Here is a 23,878-nt window from a genome sequence, read left to right as displayed (position 1 = left end):
GTAAGGTTTCTTCTACATAAATCCAACACTGACAAGTTGTCAAGAAAAATAAAGCAAACTTCAACCACCAACTTCAAGACTGCTGTGCATATGCAGGCAGGAATCCCAAACATTGGCAGGTGCAGAAATTCTGCTTTATCCACATAATATGGGCTAGAATATGATTTTTGTATAGTAAAACAATCCAAATTATGGAGCATCAAGGAGCCTGAAGTCAATGACTATCAAGAAGAACACATTCCATTGGGTGGTATGATACTTCATACAAAGGAAGAGGGTCATGGTTGTTGGCAGCTATTCAGGTCAGGGAAAGGTGTAGAGAGAAGCTATTTAGTTAGTTACCACCCTTCTCTTGCCTCATTTCAACAGCTCATTATCCACCAATGTTGATCTAAACTTTAGAGACTATATAAAAGGCAACTCCAGATTGAAAGCATCTTTAATAAGACAAAACTGATCCCTTACAAAATGTTTGATAACATGAACATATAATTTTAAGAAAACAAAGCACATACAAAATGCCACTGATAGTTCTACCAAAACGTAGAAGAAAAGCATATTTGTAATTAGGCTTCTGCATAAAACAGTAAGAAAATATAGTGCAAATTTAAAACTGAATCACAGTGGCATTGAGAAAAGCACCAAAAATGAACTTGTGTCAATGGAAGGTCAAATGCCATGGAAGATGGTTGGACATACAGCAAACTTTGTTCTATGGGGTAGGTATAGAGCCCCTTTATTGAAGCAAATAATTTAAGACAAAATGCACTTAAAAAATGGTTGTACAGGCAACTAAACCAAATGTCAATCAACCAGGCATTCAAATAAAATAATTTTTCTTTTGAAAGAAAAATACATATTGATAAAGGCTCAGAACTTTCAAAAATTGTTGCTTAGCAGTAAACACATTGCACTTTCCTAAGTAAACATGTCCCAGTTTCCAGTTCCTGTTCATACAAAGCCGAAGGCTTTAACTCCTGTGTTTAGCCCACAACCAAGCAAGGGACTAAAAGAATTTGCGACCCCAAATTAAATTAATGGAGGTCGTCCTGACTAAGGTGCCCCATAGCCATGACAGGTTTGAAGCTCTGAATACTTCTTATGCATTTCTTGCACCCTCATTTATTTGTTAAGCTGTTTAACCTAGAAGCCCCTAAAGAAGATAAATTGAAAATAATTTGTCACAGATCCAGCAACTTCACAATGTTCCTACAAATTATGATGGTTTGCTAAAGCCAAACCACCAAAAAGCAATAAACCAAACAGTATCTCATCCACTAAAATGCAGCTTCTGAAATCTACAGCCATTTTAGGGAACATTTGTTAGCCAAGCAAAGTAGGAAGAGATACATGTGGAAACACAACATTTGATAATTCTGGCAGCACTCTACATGATGCGGTTAATCAATGTTTGTGTTTGTAAGGGCCAGATCGGAAAGTAAATTACAGTTGGTATTTTGTTCACCAAGAATATTGCTTGCATATCATATAGCCAGGTAGTAGTCTCTTTATAAGTTGTCAACCCGTTCTTTTAAGTACTGTACCTTTCTATATCCAAATAAGGAATGAGCAACACCCAATGTTTTATATAATGTTCAAAGAGGTTTGTCTTTTTCTTCCAAATATTAAATTAAGCAGTATCAAAAAGTACCAAAAAAATCAAAATGGACCTCATTTGTTTACATCTTTTTTTTAATTATAAAAATAACTTAATGTGAAGCTAAGCCTGCATTTTGTTCAGTCTTCAGGCATTCCTATGAGTTCTTGGGACAATGAGAAGATGAGTCTGTGTTAAGTGCTTCAATCATTGTTCTTTTTGTCGGGAAAGTATCCAGTACAGCTGGAAGACTGGAGTACGATGCTGGCAAGCTGAAGAGAAAAAGGATGAAATAATCAATAATATTACGTTATCTATTGCATCAGTATTCATTGTGTTTAAAACTATTGGAATTGGTTTATTATTGTCACTTGTACCGAGGTAGAGTGAAAAACTTCTCATGCATACTGTTCATACAGATCAATTCATTACACAGTGCATTGAGGTAGTACAGGGTAAAACAATACAGCATGCAGAGTAAAGTGTCACAGCTACAGGGAAACAATTCAATCAAAATCTGGAATGCCTTTTTAATTAAAACAATGCAGTAACCACTTAACTATCAGCCTTCTGAGTGAACCAGTGATGATTCACCTCCTTCAGTATTTGTGGTATTCAGTGGTACAGAGATTACACGCAGGTACTTTATTCATCAGGAAACAACGTTAACCATAATGAGAGAATACAAGCAGAAGGAGCACAGCACCCCGTGGAAAAGCAGGAAGATTGTGGAGTGGAGGAAACATTTCCAAAGGGACCAACTTTAAATCCAGTATTACAAAAATAAATAAGTGCTAATTTTAACATACCCTTCCACCCACTCCTCCATCCCCCTTCCAGGCTTATGCAAGTGCTGTATTCCATCTCAGGGTTATTTGCTTTGCCTTGTGATTCACTCTCTCAATGAAATAATTCACTTCTCTGGTCAACTCAGCCAAGATCAGGAGGCTTATTTAGTGATGACTACCTCCTGCACTACACTAGCAGATCGCCTCGAAAAATTTGTTGAAATGTGAATTGTGTTTGAATTATGCACCAACTGTGAGTAGACAATATGATACAAAGCTCTCAACATATTACAAGAATGAAATCTACTTCCCGATGATCACACTTCCAAATTAAATTTTTGACCAAATGGAATCAGCATGGAGCCACACACCAAATCAATGGTTAAATAATCACAGGTTTCCATGTTGTACCACAACTACATAGTGAGAGTCAAGATATTGTACAGGATTAATCTGTTGTTTCACTTTAATGGGAGACATTGCCATTAAATTGAAGAATCTAATCTTTCTTCCTAAATTCCTCACCTTTTCAAGTTCATCCAGCTTTTTCCTATTTTACTGAACGCCTCTGGGCTCGGTGTTGTCATGGCTTCAAAATCTACTAACTGAAAAGTATAAAACCATGATTAAAATCATTTATCCACAAAGAAACCCAACAACAAGGACTGGTTTAAATAAAAGTCAAAAGTTTAACCAGTGCCTGGTTGCCCAAGCATGGATGGGCTGCTTCAGGCCCTCCAGTATTAACTCCGCTGAAACAAGATTAGACTTGCTGTATGGCCTACCCGTTGAATTTTGCAGCACTGTAGTTTGGGAGAGTGCTGTTCTTAGCACTTGTACCTCACATGCCCTACAATAGAACACTTCGATCAGTGAGTAACTGTATCTGGAGATAAACCATGTTAATGTACGTACTGACATAAACCAGAAAGCTCCACATTTCCCACCCAAGTAAAATGTTGACTAAAGCAGGAGGGAAACTTCTCAGGAGGTAAAGTAACCCAGAAGCTGCTCAGGCAGTGGTAGCCTGGCAACACAAAGAAAACTTGCTAACATGCAAAGAGCTTTGACAAGAAGAAAGACCCACAACATGTTTTAACAGGGCTGTTGCCAGTAACGAACTGAACAATAACTTGTATCATTTACAAAGTACCATTAATATAGGAAAATTTCCCAGGACACTTCAAAGGATCAATTAAAAGCTGATGTACAATTCCATCAATGGCTCAAAGGATAAACACAATACCTCATGCTTCAATGAGGCAGATGAAAACTTCCAAAGTTTAATCTTTGACTGAAATGAGCAAGCTAGTCTCAGATAGACCTCTTTAATTGCAGGTGAAAATTAATAAGTATACTCCAATAGCACAAGATGACACTAAGGCCTACGTTGTCCATCACTGTTGATTAACCACTCAACACTAAGCATATGTGTGGATGGGATGCTGGAGCAAGGTATCCTGAAATCTAAAATACATTTTAGTAAAATGTATTATCTTATGGGGTAGGATTTAGTGGCCATTACAGAAACATGGTTGCAGGGTGGAGATGAGTGGGAATTAAATATCCAAGGGTATCAGGTAATACAGAAGGATAGGCAGGAAGGTAAGGGAGGTGGGGTAGCGCTCTTAATTAAGGATGAGATCAGGGCAATAGTGAGAGACGATATAAGATCTAAGGAGCATAAAGTTGAGTCCATCTGGGTAGAGATTAGGAGTAGTAAAGGGGGAAAAAAAAATCACTGGTGGGAGTTGTCCATAGACCACTGAATAATAACATTACAGGCAATAAACCAAGAAAGATCTGATGCATGTAAGAATGGAACGGCAGTTGTCATGGGGGGCTTTAACTTCCACATAGATTGGGTGAGTCAAGTTGGTCGAGACAGTCTTGAGGAGGACTTCATAAAATGCATCCGTGATAGCTTTCTTGAGCAGCATGTTAGTGAACCTACAAGGGAAAATTCTATCTTAGATCTGATCCTCTGCAAATGAGACAGGTAAAATTAACGATCTTGTAGTTAGGGATCCTCTTGGAAAGAGTGACCATAGTATGATTGAATTTCTCATATGGAGGGTGCAATAGTTCAATCTAAAACCAGTGTATTATGCCTAAACAAGGGAGACTACAATGGGATGAGAGAAGAGTTGGCTAGTGTAGACTGGGAACACAGGCTATGTGGCGGGACAGTTGAGGAACAGTGGAAGACTTTCAAAGTGATTTTTCATGGTGCTCAACAGAAGTATATTCCAGTTAAAAGCAAGGACAGTAAGGGTGGGGAGAGCCTGCCTTGGATAACTAAGGAAATAAAAGGCGGCATCAAGCTAAAAGCTCATGCATACAAAGTCACCAAGAGTAGTGGGAAACTGAAAGATTGGGAAATCTTTAAAAAGGAACAAAGAACCACTAAGCAAGCAATAAGAAAAGATAGATTATGAAAGTAAACTTGCACAAAATATAAAAAAAGTAAAAGTTTTTATAATTATATAAAGCAGAAAAGGGTGGCTAAAGTGAACATGCGTCCCTTGGTAGATGAGGGGGAATTAATATTGGGTAATGTGGAAATGGCCAAGGCCTTGAACGACTATTTTGTGTCAGTCTTCACGATGGAGGACACATCTAAAGTGTCGAATAGAGATGTTATGGATGCAATGGGAGGTGAGGACCTCGATACAATTGCTGTCACTGAAGAGGTAGTGATGAGCAAACTAGTGGGCCTAAAGGTAGACAGGTCCCCTGGTCCTGATGGGATGCATCCCAGGGTACTGAAAGAAATGGCGGAAGTTATAGCAGAGGCGTTTGAGATAATTTACCAAAATTCTCTGGACTCTGGGCAGGTCCCGGTGGATTGGATGACAGCGAATGTCACGCCACTGTTTTAAAAAGGATGTAGGCAAAAGGCAGGTAACTATAGGCCAGTTAGCTTAACGCCTGTAGTCGGGAAAATGCTTGAAGCTATCATTAAGGAACAAATAGCGAGGCATCTGGATAGAAGTGGTTCCGTCAGGCAGACACAGCATGGATTCAGGAAGGGCAGGTCCTGTTTGACAAACTTACTGGAGTTCTTTGAGGATATAATGAGCACAGTGGATAGAGGGGAGCAGGTGGATGTTGTATACTTGGATTTCCAGAAGGCATTCGATAAGGTGCCACATAAAAGACTTAAGATAAGGATGCATGGAGTTGGGGGTAATGTATTAGCCTGGATAGAGGACTGGTTAACCAATAGAAGGCAGAGTTGGGATAAATGGGTGTTTCTCTGGTTGGCAATCAGTGGTGAGTGGGGTGCCAGAGGGGTCGGCGCTGGGCCCACAACTGTTCACAATATACATTAACGATTTGGAAGAGGGGACCGAGTGTAGTGTATCTAAGTTTGCCGAGGACACTAAATTGAGTGGTAAAGCAAATTGTACAGAGAGTCTGCAGAGAGATATAGATAGATTAAGTGAGTGGGCAAGGGTCTGGCAGATGGAGTATGATGTTGGTAAATGCGAGGTCATCCACTTTGGAAGGAAAAATAAAGATCAGATTATTATTTAAATGGTGAAAGATTGCAGCACGCTGTTGTGCAGAGGGACTTGGGAGTGAATCACAAAAGGTTGGTTTGCAGGTGAAACAGGTTATCAAGAAGGCAAATGGAATGTTGGCCTTCATTGCTAGAAGGATTGAATGTAAGAGCAGGGAGGTTATGCTGCAACTGTACAGGATACTGGTGAGGCTGCACCTGGAGTACTGTGTGCAGTTTCAGTCTCCTTATTTGAGGAAAGATATACTGGCTTTGGAGGCGGTGCAGAGGAGATTCACTGGGTTGATTCTGGAAATGAGGTGGTTAGCCTATGAGGAGAGATTGAGTCACCTGGGACTATACTCACTGGAATTCAGAAGAATAAGAGAGAATCTTATAGAAACATAAAATCATGAGAGGGATAGATAAGATAGAAGCAGGAAGGTTGCTTCCACTGGTAGGTGAGACTAGAACTAGGGGACATAGCCTCAAGATTCAGGGGAGTAGATTTAGGATGGAGATGAGGAGAAACTGCTGTTCCCAGGGAGTAGTGAATCTGTGGACTTCTCTGCCCAGGGAAGCAGTAGAGGCTACCTCATTAAATATATTTAAGACATAGATAGATTTTTGCATAGTAGAGGAACTAAGGGTTATGGGGAAAAGGCAGGTAGGTGGATCTGAGTCCACGGCCAGATCAGCCATGATCTTATTGAACGGCAGAGCAGGCTCGACGGGCCAGATGGCCTCCTCCTGCTCCTATTTCTTATGTTCTAATAATTGTTTTTAAAATTCAGGAATGCCACACTGATGTTGGGACGGTTGGACCAACAGTCTGTACTCGGGACAGGGACTGAAATTCCCTGCTGCGTGCTCTTTTCACTCTTCCACTTTAGTCAGCTCCTTGGGGGAACCCTGTACATAATGCAAGGTATCACCAATTGTCACTAAAGCTTGGGTTCAATTTCAGAAACAATGGCATCCAGAGGCTGTCAATCATCTGCCAGGTCAGCTCAGTGCTGAAGTGTTCCTCTTGTGAAGAAGGGCAAGGCAGAGAGCAGGATCCAATTAAGATAAAAATCAACTTGCTCTCTGTTCAGTGAGGGATATCCCACCAAGTCACTGAGTTGAAATATAAATAAACATGGTTGACCAGCAAGTCACGAGAGGGGTTTGTTACTACTTCAACTGTAGAATTGGAATGCAAAGTGGAACTCTCGGTGAATCAGTTCCATTTTCAGAAATGTGGTCATTAAGCTACTAACATGAAGATAAAAATGTCTAGCGTACACTTTTAAAATAAATTGTGCATAAATCCACAAGGTTTCTAGCCTCCCAGCAGAAGACCCAGAATTGATCAATTTATTCTTGCACACTCAGCTTACCTTTCCTTTGGGGATTTTCCCCGTGATCTCCTTCCCACTAGCCATCAGTGCTCCCATAATGACTGAATATGCTACTACACTAGAAAATGAAGCACAATGGCATTAGAACACAGCAGAATTCAACAACTTTACAGCATAACATAACGCTACAGGGTTCTACTCAGAATGTCAGGTACTTGCCCTGACAGGTTGCTCTTTCACAATCTTCCTCTGCAACATGCCACTTGAGCCGAAAGACATAGTCTGACTGCACTGTGGGAGGTGTGACCCTGGGCGACATCTGATAGGAGAGGAAGGTGGAGCATGGAATAAATGGTGGGGGGAGGGAGGGGAACCAGTGGGAGGAGTGTGTGGGTGATGGAGAGGGTGGAGGAGGGGAAGGAGACAGGGTGATGGGGGCTAGGTAGATCAGGAGAAGGGACAAAGGTTACCGAAAGTTGGAGAATTCAATGTTAATACCGCCAGGGTATAGACTACCCAGGCGGAGCAGAAGGTGCTGTTCCTCTGGTTTGCGTTTAGCTTCAACTTGGCAGTGGAGGCCAAGAACAGACACGTCCGTGTGGGAATGGGGAGGAGAAGCAAAATGACTGGCAACCAAGAGATCCAGACAGCCATGATGGACGGAACTCAGGTGCTCAGTGAAGCAGCCGACCATTATGTATCCAGTTTGAATCCTATCAGATTCCATCATCAGCCCTTTTGTCACTTCCATCTATCACCTCCCAGCTTCTGACGCTATTCCCACTCTCCCCTCCCTCACCTGCCTACCACTCCCTCACTTGGATCCACCTATCACCTGCCAGCTCTTGCTCCACTCCTTCCCTCCGCCTCTTTGTACTGGCCATCTCCTCTCCATCTTTCAGTCCAGATGAAGGGTCACGATCCAAAATGCAAAACCAACCATTCCCAATGCACTTTGATGTAACCACCATGGTTACACATGTGATTCTGACAGTGCATTGGCCTGTAATGTTTTTCTCCATTATACTCTTGATGGCTACAGTGGGTGGGAAACCTCCTCATAAGGCCTTGTATACTTTTGAGGCCACCATTACAATACTGTGGCCATATCAAGTGATTTTTGTGTGTTTTCCGACTTATGGACAAAATCGACTTACGGATGTCTGAAAAAAAAAACGAACCCGTTTGTTTCCCGGGGATGGCCTGTACACTTTTTTTTAAATAAAGGTTTAAAGAGTAGATTGTACTCCACTAACCTGGATCCTCTTGAAAGAGGCATGAGATTGTAGAAGTAATACACCAAAGAAAGGATCAGGTTGCACACTGCATCAGCTTCCTGTTAAAGATAAAACCAGCTAAATTCCTTAAAACGGCATCATTTTAAACAACTAGTTAGGCAGATTTCTTGTGATAAGCACCACAGTTACATATGTGATTCTGATGGTGTATTGGCCTGTAATGTTTTTCTCCAATATACTCTTGATGGCCACAGTAGGTGGGAAACCTCCCCATAAGGTCTCATTATTATTGCATTAGCTGTTTAGAGGCTCTCAAGAGTGATTCAGAAATGACTATGCTCTTTCATTAACCACCATTCAACACAACCACTCAAGTTCTTACTGCTCTGCACACTCTGATCTAATGTAGACTAGAATCTACATTTTTAAGCAGCCACAGTAGGTTGCTTCTCCAACACCCCCAAACACACCAGTGGTTTAAAAGAAAGATTCCCACATTTTAAAACTTTCGTTCAATAAAACACTGATACAATCTACAAGTGAACATCAGACAAAAAGTATGACTGTTCCAAATAATGAAATTTGTAAACAGTGAATCAATGGATGTTCAGTGAGATTTCATCATTGCTGCAGTCCACAAGCACTTGATGATTTTAATCACTGGTAATAAATCTTTCAGTTTTTCCCAGCTTATTAGAACTTCCCCTTCTTCCTTTCTTCTTCTTGAGCTTCTTCCCCTCCACCAGATTTCTGAACGGTCCATGAACACCACCTCATTATTTCTTTTTTGCACTATTTATTTATTTTTGTAATTTATAGATTCTTATGTCTTGCACCATACTGCTGCTGCAAAACAACATACTTCACATCATATATGATAATAAATCTGATTCTGAACTTCAATTTAAATTTATTCCTTAAATTAAAAAAAACAGGATCTAGAGGGCTGAATTTAAGAGATAATGGGATTTTTCCAACTCATTTCAAGTGAACTCTGAAGCCCACAGATAGAACCTAACTTGGAGTGGGAAACTCTATTAAGGTCATTGATATTACGTGATTAAATCTCAACTGTACAACCAATCATACGTGGGAGTCTGTTCACATCAGATTCAGCCCGCCATCTGGAACTCCATTTCTCAAAGATAAAAAAAAAATGATTACAGCTGGCAATACATGACTGAAATTACTTCAATCCCCATCACAATTTTAAGAAGATTGCTTTGGGAATTCAAGATTATTTCAGTTATCATGAACAAACCACTGAGTGAAAAGGAAATCTGTATTCATGTCTTGAATGCATAACCAACCATTCCCAATGCACTGCAACTAGCAATACTTCAGATCAACAGCTTCAAAAGTTGTGATTTTGGGGAAAACAACCTTACCCCAAGCTCAGTGGAAAGTATCAGTGCTTTTCCTTTGCTGCTTAGGTCCTTGTACAGTGCTTCTATTTCATCGTGATATTGCTGAGTCCTCTCCTCAGTTGTCTGTGTTTCCACTGAAAACAGCATGTTTCCCACTCTGAAAGACGCACAGTGAAAGGAAAGGATTACCCAAATTATTTCATTTCTTCTTCATAAATCATCTAAGAATCAAGCTTTGTGATTTATAGCATGGTGATGGGACATGCTGCTCTTCGTACCCAATGTAATTAGCTGCATGCCTATTTTGGGGTAGACTCTGTGCTACACCAATAATGCTCAGTCCCAACTACTTACACACACGCCTGCACAACAGCTTTCTTCATACACTGAGTGACCTCGCTGATCTGTGATGAGTTGTGTGAGGAGCCTGCATCCCTGAGGAAATCAGCTCAAGCTGGTTCAAAATTCTCATCACTCAGGGACTTGATGACAGAACAGAGAGCAATGACAACATTTGTTCAGGTCAGATTTAGCCAAGATTTCTGTGATCCATTCCAAAGACAAACTTAGACATACAAATTAGATGAAAAGGGTATGCCATGTATTTTTCCAGTTTATTTATTCTTACCAAAGCCCCATTCTTTGGCTCTTACTTTGATAGGCAAGCCGCCCCCCATTCAAGGATTATTACAACATGACTAAAAACTAAACCTCACACAAAGTAATAATTTCACTTATGTAATGGTCAACCTACCTGTCACCAGTTATAGTGATGGTGAATCCGTCATACTCCTTCCCTTGATATTTTAAACTGGGCACCTTTGTGTTTACAGTGAAGCCGTCTCTGGTTTTGCTGTTGAACTGCTTCCAAAAGGAAGAACAAATGTAACGATTACTGAATGATAATTTCAAGTTACATCCAGATTTTGTGCAACACCATTAAGATTATAGAAGCAGAGGCTCTTTCCTTTGGAACAGAGGAGACTTAATTGAGGTGCATGAAATTAGGGACCTAAATTACATAAATAGGAAAGGTATTTTTCCCCTTAGCAGATGGGTTAAAAACCCAGGGGATTAGATTTAGATTAATTGCTAGAGAGATTAGGAGTGAAGGAAATATTATCTCATCCAGAGAGTGGTTGGGATAGTTGCCTGAAATGATGGTAGAGGCAGAAACCTCATCATATATAAATAATATATGGATGTGTACTTTGAAGAACCTGACATTCAAGTTAGGAGCAGGGCTACTCAAGCCTGCTCTGCCATTTAACAAGGTCATGGTTGTTCTGACTCAACTCTGCATTCCAGTCTGTCTCCACAATTTATCACCCTCTTATCAAAAATCTATCTACCTCTGCCTTAAAAATATTTAATGATTGCTTCCACTGTCCTTCGAGGAAGGGTTCCAAACACTTGAGTCTCAGAGGATTAAGATCTCAAGACATCTTAAATTGTGCCAACTTTTTAAACAGTATGGTGTGCTGGCTGGCTGTAAGGAACAATGTATCCATGATGTGTGGGGTTATGGACCTAGTGCTGGAAGCTGGATTTAGGTTGGGAACAGTACAAATACAATAGACTGAATGGCCTCCTTCTGTGACATGAATTTTCTATGACTTTAGTCTTCATCAAGAAGCATCTCATGGAACACAAACTGAAATAGGGCATAAGCATCCAGAGACAATATGAAAACAGATACAAATAAAATCCCTTAACATTCACTTATCTTTATACGCAAGCTTAGATTCCTAGTTCAATGACTGCATCATTCAATGACACACGTTTCTAGACTATTTAAGCATGAACTATTTTTAAAGCAAAAGCATTTTCCTTAGCAAAGTTACTTTCATGATTGGAAGGAGGTCTTCCACTTTTTTCACTTTCTCCAGGGCATCTCTCACTTCCGAGAGTCCTTTGGGATTGTTTGCACTAGAGAAGAGGAGGAAAAAAGTTACTTTTCAAAATGGTACCTTCATTATAACCATTCCAATTTCTTCTGTTCATTTTCTGCATGCTTAAAAACTGTGAATGTATGGAACTGAAAATCAGGAAAATACCAGCTTTGTATATAAATATTCCCTCCTTTCCCCCCCTCTGGCAGCCGCAAAATGAGGGGCAAAAAACATGGCAAAGAAACAAAGCAACGATAAGTGGAGAAACACCCTGGAGAATGTTCTTCCACGGGACAGAAACTAGTCCAATGAAAAGCATGGACTGTGGTATGATCCCAAGGTTCATCACATGGCCAGACAGATCATAAGATCTACAAGTGTGAAATTATACCACTTCACGACCTGGTTGATAACAGAAGCATTCTAAACCAACCCGAGCAGACCAAAGAACTCCAGTTCAGACTGATAGTCTGAGATGTGCCTAATGCGACAAGTGCAACAAATTAAATCAGAATAGGAAAAAAAGCTTCCTACTCCCCCATCACAATGATCACAGCTGGAAAAATCTATACCGAGCAAGGAAATCTGATGCATATTCAAATAGTCTGTCAGTACTGCTTTCACAAAGCTGGGTAGCCCTGTGTAATAGCTGTTTTCTTTGGTTACAGATCATGGACTAGACAAATTACACTTCACTCCGGAGGATGTATGAAACAGCTGGGACAATCATTTCAAACTTAACCACCCCGTACAAAGCAGATCAAAATATTTCAAAGCACACAACAACACAAGCAACATACTCATTCTATTTTAACCCAAGAGCATTCACTGCATTTGCAGCTCATTTGATAACCAAGTATTTTGGAAATGCAGTGGCAAACAGTGGAGTTGCTGAAATGATTTTATTAAACTACACAAAATGTCACAGGAAAAGTTGATATGTATTCTTTACCTCCGTGCTTTCCACAGTAAGGGGGCGTCCCCCTTGTTTGGTCACGGAATGCTAAAATACAGGTTGCTATTTCTAAATAAACACCAGTTCGCAAACTGGAGAACATATTATTTTTGGGTCACGTGGGCGAACCATTCGGTCAAAGTGGATCGCCTTAAGTTTGAAAGCCACAGCTTTATTTGACTCAGCAAAATGAAAGGAAAGTGAATTACCCGTGATAAACAAGTATCCTGTCTTTTATAAAGTTCAGTATTTTGTCAAAATATGCCAGGTACCGCATGTTAATGATCTGACCCCTAAGGAAGAGAAAAAAAACATTGTTGATATACAGACTATACTAGACAATCTGCAAAACAAATGAGCTTCAGGTAATTTGACTGTCGTTATGTGAAGTTAATAAATTGCCAGGAAACACAAAAGTGCCAGCATTAGAGAACTGGGAAGTCTCTATATACTAGGAAATCATTCTTTAACTGAAAGGCAACTGCTCCGTCTTCAGATAACAAACATGTTAGCTTCTGTTCAGCTATTAAATGGCCAAGTACCTCCTTCACATTCACTTATGTCCACTGCAATGTTGTGGTTAAAGTTTTGAAATTCACCTTGCAGATTTATAGAAGAAGAAAAAATTGTCCTCTGCCCCACAATGCTGCAAGCTGTTTAGCGCAACACGGTTTCTCTTCGGCTTTCACTGCACTGTTCTGACATTTCAACAGTAGCTCTACCTCACAAGTACTTCATTGGCTGTAAAACACTGAGGCATTCCGAGCTCATTTCATGGCCACAGATACATGGGATGAACACTTGTCAACTGCACACCAAACTAAAATCAATGCTCCCATTCACTTACACTCATCGCCAGCTGTTGATACTCAAGGACCTTAGTATTCTGATATAGGATTTAATAACCAGTGAAGCAAGTGAGCAAGGAGCAGTCATTTTCAGACTGGTTGGATCACAAAAGTTAATCACAAGTCAGTAAATAAGAAACAGGTGCACAAATGGGAATGAGTTGCTTAAGTCTCAGGGCCACACTGTCGGGGCATGGGGAGTGCATTTGGCCCAGTGTCAGTCAGAAAAGTCTGCATTACTCTATACAGAAAGCTGCAGCAATAGGTCACTCCATAACCTGTGCTTCCAAGGCCAACAACAGCCATTCTGTTCCTTGAATATGGAGGGAATGGATCATGTGCAGGCAGAAGAGATTTTGTTTAATTTGGCATCATGTTTGGCACAGACATTGTGGGCTGAAGGGTCTGTTCCTGAGTTGTACTGCTATATGCTATGTGCATCTCCCCAGCAAATGAAACACCCATGCCTGCACACAGCATGACCAAGGCAATATTCAGGCAAAAGCTGTTATGTGGCAAGTGACAAGTGACATTTGCACACTGAACATGCCAAGCAATGACTATATCCAAGAAAGGGTATAACCACCCACCTTTAACATTCAATGGTGGTGTTACCACCATCAATATCCTTGGAGTCACCATTGACAAGAAACTCAACTGGATCAGCCACAGTAATACTCTGGCTACAAGAGCAGGTCAGAGACTGGGTTTCCTGTGGTAAGTGACTCAACTCTTGACATCCCAATGCCTTCCCACTATCTACAAGGCACAAGTCAGGAGTTTGATGGAATATTCTTCACTTGGCTGGATGAGTGCAGCTAACATCTCTCAGGAGGCTCAAAAACATCCAGGACAAAGCACCGCACTTGACTGGATTCCCATCAACCACCCTGAACATTCATTCCGTCCACCACTGGTGTGCAGTGGCTGCACTGTTGTTACTCACTGAGACAACTCCAACAGCACCTTCCAACCCTACAACCTCTACTGCCAAGGCAGCCAAGGGGAACAGGTGCATGAGAATTCCACCACCTCCAAGTTTCACACTATCCTTCACTGTTCCCCATCCAAATCCTGGATCTCCCTACCACACAGCACCGTGGGAGTAAATTCACCAGGTTAAGCAGAGGTGAGAATCGAGGGCCAACAGCAACAAAGATCATAGTTGGAGGTACTATCTTTCACACACGACATGAAACAGAGATACAACCTTTCCAAAAGAGCAAACACAAAAAAAGCTCCCATGGCACAATGCAGAGAAGAACAAAGTTCTCCTTGGCTAAAATTCCTCTGTTATTCTTTTAAGCAAAACAAAGACGTACCTGATGAGGTTTATATGATTATTGAAGCCACGGCTGAGGCTTTGAGGTGGCATCTGGTCCAACCACAGTACTGGCTGATCTGGATCCGCAATCCTGAGGTCAAAAAGGCAAAGAAAAGCCAAGTCAACTTAGAATCGTAGAATAGTACAGCACAATACAGGCCCTTCGGCCCACAATGATGTGCCTCACCTAAGGCTACCTAACCCCTTCCTCCCACATATCCCTCTATTTTAAATTCCTCCATATGCTTATCTAGCAATCTCTTGAATTTGACCAATGTACCTGCCACCACCATCGCCCCAGGCAGCGCATTCCATGCCCCAACCACTCTCTGGGTGAAAAACCTCGCTCTGATATCTCCCTTGAACTACCCACCCATTACTTTAAAGCCATGCCCTCTTGTATTGAGCATTGGTGCCCTGGGAAAGAGGCACTGGCTGTCCACTATCTATTCCTCTTAATATTTTGTACACCTCTATCATGTCTCCCCTCATCCTCCTTCTCTCCAAAGAGTAAAGCCCTAGCTCCCTTAGTCTCTCCTCATAATCCATACTCTCCAAACCAGGCAGCATCTTGGTAAATCTCCTCCGCACCCTTTCCAATACTTCCACATCCTTCCTATAATGAGGCGACCAGAACTGGACACAGTACTCTGTGGTCTAACCAGAGGTTCGTAGAGCTGCATCATTACCTTGCGGCTCCTAAACTCGATCCCACGACTTAAAAAAGCATATGGGATGTTAGCATTCATAACTACCCTATCCACCTCTGAGGCTTATGACAGCATACCCAAGCCCTCCAAAGCCATTTGCTTACCGATGCTCCGTCCTAACCTGTCAGTGTAGCCTAAACTTTTATTGTGAGCACTCAACAGAAAAAGACACGGTTTGCAAAATAAACAAAATGCTGCACTGCCAAAGATCGGCTCAAGGACAGACTGAAGGACTTCTTGCAGCATCAACAAATTATGCAGTCGACACCTCCAGTCATTGGGAATATGGTGAAGACAGCAGTGAAATGACACCACACACGGACAACTGAAGCTGGAAACAGCCATCACCTACACTACTTTGAAATCACATATTGTTCTTCATTCTTTCCTGACAGCAGCACTTCCTGCCAAATAGTGTATTGCAAAAAACACAAGTAGAAGCAGTAGGCCAGCAGACCCATCGTGCCTCTACTGCTGTCCATAAAATTATGCCTAATCTGTTACCTCAGCCATATTTTCCTGCACACACCTTAAATTCTCTTAATAAGCAAGAAAAATCTATCAGTCCTGAATACAGTCAGCAACCGAGCCTCCACAGCCCTCTTTGGGTTATTCCAAAGATTCACAACCTTGTACGTGAAGATATTTCTTACCTCTATCCTGGATGGCTAACCTTTCAGTTTGAGGCTGTGACTTCTGGTGCTAAGCCGGAAAACAAACTATCTGCATCTGCCCTGTCAAGCCCCAAAGATTTTTGTGCATTTCCATGAGATCACAAATCCAGTCTCAACAGCACTCTACATAATTTCAGAATGGTCCTTGTGTTTAATTCCTCTTACAACGAAGGCCAACGTATCACTTGTGTTCCGAATTGTTGCTGCAACTGCACAGTAACTTGGAGTGACATGTGACACCCAGACCCCTGTACCACCTCTTCTCATTTTTCCTTTTTGTCTTTCCCTTCCCAGGTCTTTTCATTCCCAACTCGGTCACTTTGCAACAACGTCTTCCTAATGGCCACTACATCACACCCATTGACAGTACAACTCTGACAATCTGGCATCCGATCCTGGAGAAACCTTGGTGCTTTGGCATCCAGCTGACTCATTGATCCTGAATATGAGCTGGAGGTCCAGAGTGCAAGCAGGGCGTACAGGCAGAGCTGAGCATCTAGAGTGTAGCCAGGGTCAGGGTCCTGACTGTGGGCCAGGTGTGTAGACAGAGCTGGGGTTGGGGTTGTTGTATTTGACTGTTTTAAGTAGGTTTTTTTTTAAACATGTACAGTGTTTAATACACCTCAAGTGGCTGCACAAGGAATGGCTGCTTCCTAGCTTGTTGGTTCATCCATCAGGTGAATATGTGTTCTCTCACTGGTTGGTTTGGCCACAGGTATCTAATAGGTTTCCTGATTGGACTATTGTTAGCCAAGGAGTACCTCTTATTTCAGGTATAAAAGGTGTTGTTTTTGTTTAATCACTCTCTTGCTTATCTTGCTCTCTCTCTCTCTTGCTCATCTTGCCTGTCTCTCTCTTGGTCTCTTCCCCCCCAGCCCTAGCTCATCTTTAGTTCCTTTTGTCTCGGCTCATCTCCTGGTAGTAAAGCTAGTGCCATGTGCTTTGTGACTGTTTCTTTGTTTTAAACTTTTCCAATAAAACTTTGTGAAGCACCAAGTTGTTTTCAACTCATTAGTGGATTCTTGGATCCCTGAAAGAACCTGCGGATTCAAAAAAAAAACCGGATCTGACAGGGTCTGGAACACCAGGTGCAAACAATGTGGGCAGGTTTGCAGCTGGAGTTGGGATCCAGAGTGCTCATCCATTTCCTGCTCCCTTTAACTTGCTGGGTTCATTTGTAAATTCATTATATGACCATATAACATGTAAAAATTCTTCCACACTAATCTCTGAGCCACACATTCAAGTCTGATCTTGTTAAGTGCATGTTTTGTTCAAGACTAAATAATCGATTTGGAGGGTCTTGTTCTACGATGGCCATGACATCAATCCTTATCCAATATGCACATTCCTTCACAGCAAGTATCACTCAACAGCAAACGGAATACTTCCCTCCAAACAGCCCATGTAGTCCTAATCCTTCCCTCTAAACACTTGCCCATGAACACACAGCAATATCACTGGTGACTTTGGCCAACATTATGGAAAATAGAAAGTTGGAAGTTTCCTAGCCTCTGTCTACAAGACTGATGAAATTATTCTACAAGTATCAACACCTGTCAGACCCACTACTTTGAGGGAAGCATCATTTGAATAAGCAGATTCTGATTGCTTGACAAATAGTTCAAACCCCTATTGATTCATTTAAGTGAAAATTCTTTGCACTCTTGCATCAGACAGTTCAAAAATAATTTAGAGTTTAAATAAAAAGCAACACCCTTCAGATTGTGCCACAGCAAACAATTCCAAATGATGGAACTTATAAGGTGGACTGGTTTTGTTATACATATTCTGCTTTTCTATTCATCTATAGGGTCCCTTATCATTCTTCACAACAATAATTACTTAGTCACTGCTACGTTCCAATTTGTGTTAGCATTGAATATTTATGTTAAGTCTACACTTGATTACTATCCCCATCTTTGTATGGCCCCCACCAAACCTCATTATGTCATTACCTCCTCCATTTCACCGCAATATCAAACATGTCCTTCCATTGCATCAATCTGGTTTTGCCACCAACACGGATTTTTGAATTTGCCCATGTTCGTTGTACAACCTGCATAATTTCTAACGTTGCAAGTCCCATAGCTGCAAACACATAACAAAAAGTTACAATTTATAACAAAAAAGTGTTCTATAATAAATATTTAAAATATTTTTTTGGTGTAGCTTATTCTATTCCTTCCCTCTAAATCCATCTGCACTCCGCACGTATCATTTGAAGTGTGAGGTGGTACACTTTGGAAGGACAAACTCCAGGGCAGAGTACAGGGTAAACGGCAAGGGACTTGGCAGTGTGGAGGAGCAGAGGGATCTGGGGGTTCATATTCACACTTCATTGAAAGTTGCCTCACAGGTGGAAAGAGCAGTTAAGAAGGCCAATGGGATGTTGGCTTTCATAAGTCGCGGGATCGAGTTTAAGAGCCGCGAGGTGATGATGCAGCTTTACAAAACTCTAGTTAGGCCACACTTAGAGTCCTGTGTTCAGTTCTGGTCGCCTCATTATAGGAAGGATGTGGAGGCGTTGGAGAGGGTGCAGAGGAGATTTACCAGGATGCTGCCTGGATTGGAGAGTATTGAATATGAGGAGAGGCTTAAGGTGCTAGGGCTTTATTCACTGGAAAGGAGGAGGATGAGAGGAGACATGATAGAGGTATATAAAATATTGAGAGGAATAGATAGAGTAGACAGTCAGCGCCTCCTTCCCAGGGCACCAATGCTCAAGACGAGAGGTCATGGCTTTAAGGTTACGGGTGGGAGGTTCAGGGGAGATGTCAGAGGGAGGTTTTTCACCCAAAGAGTGGTTGGTGCATGGAATGCACTGCCTGGGGTGGTGGTGGAGGCAGATACATCGAACAGGTTCAAGAGCTTGTTGGATAGGCATATGGAGGAACGTGAGATAGAGGGATATGCGGGAGGAAGGGGTTAGGTAGTGTGAGGGTGGTCTGATGGACGGCACGACACGGTGGGCCGAAGGGCCTGTTTTGTGCTGTATGGTTCTATGGTTCTATGGAAGTGAAAAACCAATGTTGGCAACTCTTCTAGTAGGATCTTCACAACCCAGCCCAATCTGTCTTCTGCAGTTTTTAATGCAAAGGTCACACATCAGAGTAAGAACCCAAGCAATTTTCCACACCATTTCCCTTACCTATAGGCATAAAACAGCAACTCTACTTGAGATCAGTGAAAAAAAACACACATTTTTGTAGTTAATTTGTTCCAAGGCTTTTCACAGGTCACAAGACTAGGGAGCAGAAGTAGGCCATTCAGCCCATCGAGTCTTCTCCAAGAAATGGGGAAAAAGAAAAAAAAAGGAAAAAGAAAAAGAAATGAGAAATGGGGGGGGGCAGTCTGCTCCATGAGCAGAAAAAACACCTGGTCAAAGAGGTAATTATCTTGGAGAGTGGAGAGTCAGAGTTTTTTTTAAGCGGGGAGAGCATGTTAGGGTAGAGGGTTGGAATTTTGGAGCTCAGAGCCTTGGAAACTGAAAGCAAGCCTACAATACTGGGATGAGATGCGCAAGAACAGAGATCTCAGGAGGTTTGTACAGGTAGAGGTTACAGAGCTAGAGAGAGACAAGATCAGATTTAAAAACAATGATGGGGTTTTTTCATCTGGCCGTCAAGAGCTTTGCTGAACATGAGGATATGAAGAGTAGAGTTTGGAATGAGCTTAGTAAAAGGAGGGTAGGAGGAAGGAGCCTGGCCAGGAGAACTTTGGAATAGTCAAATAGCAAAATGTGGGCTCACCTTGGGAACACAGGTTAAGCCCAACCAAGGATTCCACGCAACCTTTAGAAAAACTTCAGCTAGCTTTTCTTCAGTGCCTTGAGAGCAGCTAAGCATGTACACAATTTCTGCTAAGACTTGGCATTCAGAAGGCATATAGAAAATTACCTGGAATGGTAAAATTAGTGTAGCCCCTCACGGAATAAATGCTATCACTATTAACAAAGGGTTATCAGTGACTTCACAGAGATAAAATTCATAACACCAATGGCCAGGTCTGGGAAATAGATGCTTTGTAAGAAAATCAATGCAGGGTCAAAACCCAGTAGCATGAAGTAAAACAAAAATAGTTTTACTTTTAGGAGATACAAAAAAATAACAAAGATCATAAATCAACAATAACAGGTGTTGAAAACAACTTCAAACTTTGTCTATTTCAAATACTTAATGAAAGGTATACTGTATTTGTGCAACTGGAAGGTCTGATTGCAATGAACTGCTGTGATACTTGGATCTATAGCTGCAGAGGTTTCAATCATGTACAAGCATACTGCGATGTCAAGAAACAAAGAATAAAAACTGTAGATGTTTCATGTGAAACTTGAATTTGTTAGCTGCTAATGGACGTAGCTGATATATGTCAATGCACATACATCAATCACTGCTCATTAACCCAAATACAAGCAAAAGGTTTCCACCTCTGTCAGAGGTGCTTGAATTTAAAGTTTGAAAACTTCAGTCGGTGCTCTAACCATCTGGATGAACCAGAAATCCAAGAATATCTTTTGAGCAAAATTCCAAACCCAAACATGTTGTGATCTGATAATCTTAAAATGTTAAACTTAACACCTTAAATCTATATTGTTCCCTTCACCAACAAAAGCAGATTCAAAGGGCTCAAAGGACAATGCAGAATTTTCAGAAACACACAAGTTTCCTCAGCATTTTCCAGCTCACCTCTATGTATCCTTTTATTTGGAAGAAAACCTGGTGTAGCATATTGCATGAGTGAACCCAAGCGGTCCGCAGTGCAAATTAGCCCTTGGACCTCCTCACTGTAGCTTTCAAACTTCTGAGGTAGAACATCCCTGTAAAGAACATCTGCATTTTACTAATTACGTGTATACGTACGTAATACTAACTACAATACTACTTATATATAGTATAATATTCCTTATATATGTTAATATTCTAAATAGATGAACTGTGAAGCATGTTATGAATGGATCTCATCAGTCATCTCAATTAAAGCTCTCCTCTCAGCTGCCAATAACCCCCCTCCATTAATCTCATGGTTAATGACATTTTTTTTAATGTCCTAACGTTAGGAACAGGAATTCTTTTTGATTTTCCTTTTGCTATGGAATGCCCAAACTTTTGTGCATTTATTTAAAACAGAAGAAAATAAGAGCAGGAAGAGGACACTTGCCCCTTCAAGCCTGCCCTTCACCACCCCATTCAATATGATTGTGACTGATCTACCGCAAGCCTCATCTCTCCCAAAGCCCTCAGATCACCCCTCAGTCTTCCAAACTCAAAAGAACATAGACTGAATTTCTTTCGCCCTTCGTGACAGGACAACCCTCATATCCCAGGAATTAGCCACGTGAATCTTTCTTTGGACTGTCTCCAATGCTTGTATATCCTTTCCTTAAATATGGGGAGTGAAAAAGAAAAGATTGAGCGCATCTCCTCCAAATCTATTTGTCCACGTCGCCAGTCTACACCAGTTAAATCTATTGGCCTTTCAGGGGTTCCTTAATAATCCATATTCAAGTTTACTTTGGAGAGCATGGTGCTGGTGATGGGGGGGTAGGTGTTGTGGGAGACAAGGGGGGGTAGGTGTTGTGATCACATTATGACCGTTTTCCTACAAGATTTTAATTAATCCCCCGGTCTACATTTGTTTCCCTTTAAGCCATGTGCCCTCAAGGTCTTCATTCCCTCCGCTTCCCTCACAGCAGTTTGATCTCCTTTATGTCCTTTGATGGCTCATTAGAAATCATCTTCTTTCACTAGAGGGCAGTCTCAGTGTAAGAATTATCCCATTAGGACTAAGGAGAAATTTCTTCACTGAGAGCATTGTAAATCTTGGGAATTCCATCAGCTAGAGGCTCGAGATACTCAGTCATTCATACATTCAAGACAAATTGATAGAATTTTGAACATCATGAGAATCAAGGGACATGGGAGGGATAGAGGTACAGTAACAGTTCTGATCTGACTTAATGACAGCACATGCTCAAGGCGCCAATGTGGCCGACACCTACTCTATTTCTTTAGTTATTTATTTTATTGTGTTCATCTGTGTTTTTTGGTTTCATTTAATAGTTACCCTTGACAGCTCCACCCTGGCACACCCAATTAAAAGCTTAGCCAAAGGAACAAAACACAGTCAACAGACCAACAATTTTGCAAAACAGCAGTTTTGTTTAATTAAACTCACTTTATGTGAGGCTGTAATCCTGGTTGTTCTTCATAGTCTTCAATAAGGAAGGGGAGATTCTTAGCCCAGTGATCCTTGAAATTACCAGGAAGATCAACGTCTATATTGTACTCGGTCACCGGCAGATCGAGGTGTGCATGTAAGTAACGTGAATATTCTGCAAAGGGTTAGGCAAATTTAAGCTTACAAAAGCATTCTCACTAATTCAAAATGACATCCAAAACCCCCACAAAATTCCAGCCTATTTAAAGCACTATACCATAGCCACTCTGACTGTTAGAGTTCCCATAATGTTATCAAAGGCTATGCTAAAACTTTCACGTTACCGACCTATGTTGCCACTTTACAAAACACTGGTTAGACCAAACTTGGAGTGCTGTGTGCAGTTCTAGATGCCATACTATAGGACGTGGTTGCGCTGGGGACAGTGCAGAGGAGATTCACCAGGATATTGCCTGGATTGGAGGACTTTAGTTGTGGGGAGGGATTGGATCAGTTGGGTTTGGTTTTCCCTGGAGCGAGAAAGGCTGGGGTTGATCTGATACGAGGTATATAAAAACACAAGAGGCATCGATATGGTAGATAGTCAGAATATTTCTCCCATGGTCGGGGTATCAAAAACAAGAGGAGAGAGAAAGGTGTTTGTAAAGGGAATCTAAGGGGCATGTATTAGTTTTTTTTTTAAACACAGAGAGTCATTAATATCAGGAACTTGCTGCCAGAGGTGGTGGTGGAGTCAGATACAATCACTATGGTTAAGAGACATTTAGACAGGCACTTAAATAGGCAAAGCATTGAGGTATACAACTTAACCCGGGGAAATAGGATTAGTGTAGATGGGCAAAAAGGGTCAGCATCGACATGATGAGCCAAATGGCCCGCTTCCATGCTGTACAACTCTATGACCTAAAAATAAGCATCAGTGGACTTGAAGAGCACAAGTGAGGTGGTAAACACGACACCGGGAATTAATGAAGTTCCAACACATGATGACACGCATCCAACCATGATTCTATAATTCTAGCAATGAATAATATGGTCCAGTGCAGAGGAGATTTACCAGGATGCTGCCTGGTTTAGAGAGTATGGATTATGAGGAGAGACTAACGGAGCTAGGGCTTTACTCTTTGGAGAGAAGGAGGATGAGGGGAGACATGATAGAAGTATACAAAATATTAAGAGGAATAGATAGGGTAGACAGCCAGCGCCTCTTTCCCAGGGCACCAATGCTCAATACAAGAGGGCATGGCTTTAAAGTAATGGGTGGGAAGTTCAAGGAGATATCAGAGGAAGGTTTTTTACCCAGAGAGTGGTTGGGGCATGGAATGCGCTGCCAGGGGTGGTGGAGGCAGGTGCATTGGTCAAATTCAAGAGATTGCTAGATAAGCATATGGCGGAATTTAAAATAGAGGGATATGTGGGAGGAAGGGGGTTAGATAGTCTTAGGCGAGGTTTAAAGG

At 41.4% G+C, this 23,878-nt stretch overlaps 1 protein-coding gene across 2 annotated transcripts in view; it reads right to left on the bottom strand.

The window, feature by feature from the left end:
* Window positions 1-298: 298 nt before the first annotated feature.
* The window catches only part of ttc13 (tetratricopeptide repeat domain 13), a 44,483-nt gene continuing 20,903 nt past the window's right edge, over window positions 299-23,878 (bottom strand). The window contains exons 12-23 of one of the 2 annotated variants that reach the window (XM_052013192.1): window positions 22,419-22,575; window positions 20,930-21,060; window positions 18,200-18,332; window positions 14,856-14,948; window positions 12,895-12,978; window positions 11,683-11,767; window positions 10,593-10,702; window positions 9,860-9,995; window positions 8,490-8,569; window positions 7,273-7,351; window positions 2,911-2,990; window positions 299-1,869 (exon numbers count right to left, since the gene is read on the bottom strand). In XM_052013192.1, coding sequence (XP_051869152.1) covers window positions 1,755-1,869; window positions 2,911-2,990; window positions 7,273-7,351; window positions 8,490-8,569; window positions 9,860-9,995; window positions 10,593-10,702; window positions 11,683-11,767; window positions 12,895-12,978; window positions 14,856-14,948; window positions 18,200-18,332; window positions 20,930-21,060; window positions 22,419-22,575 — 1,283 coding nt within the window. In that variant the 3' untranslated portion in view covers window positions 299-1,754. The remainder of the gene's footprint in view (window positions 1,870-2,910; window positions 2,991-7,272; window positions 7,352-8,489; window positions 8,570-9,859; window positions 9,996-10,592; window positions 10,703-11,682; window positions 11,768-12,894; window positions 12,979-14,855; window positions 14,949-18,199; window positions 18,333-20,929; window positions 21,061-22,418; window positions 22,576-23,878) is intronic. The other variant, XM_052013193.1, reaches the window with a different exon arrangement.

The sequence above is a fragment of the Pristis pectinata genome, chromosome 3, assembly GCF_009764475.1.
Source record: "Pristis pectinata isolate sPriPec2 chromosome 3, sPriPec2.1.pri, whole genome shotgun sequence".
NCBI lineage: Eukaryota > Metazoa > Chordata > Chondrichthyes > Rhinopristiformes > Pristidae > Pristis > Pristis pectinata.
This window is presented reverse-complemented; position numbering and strand designations above follow the sequence as displayed.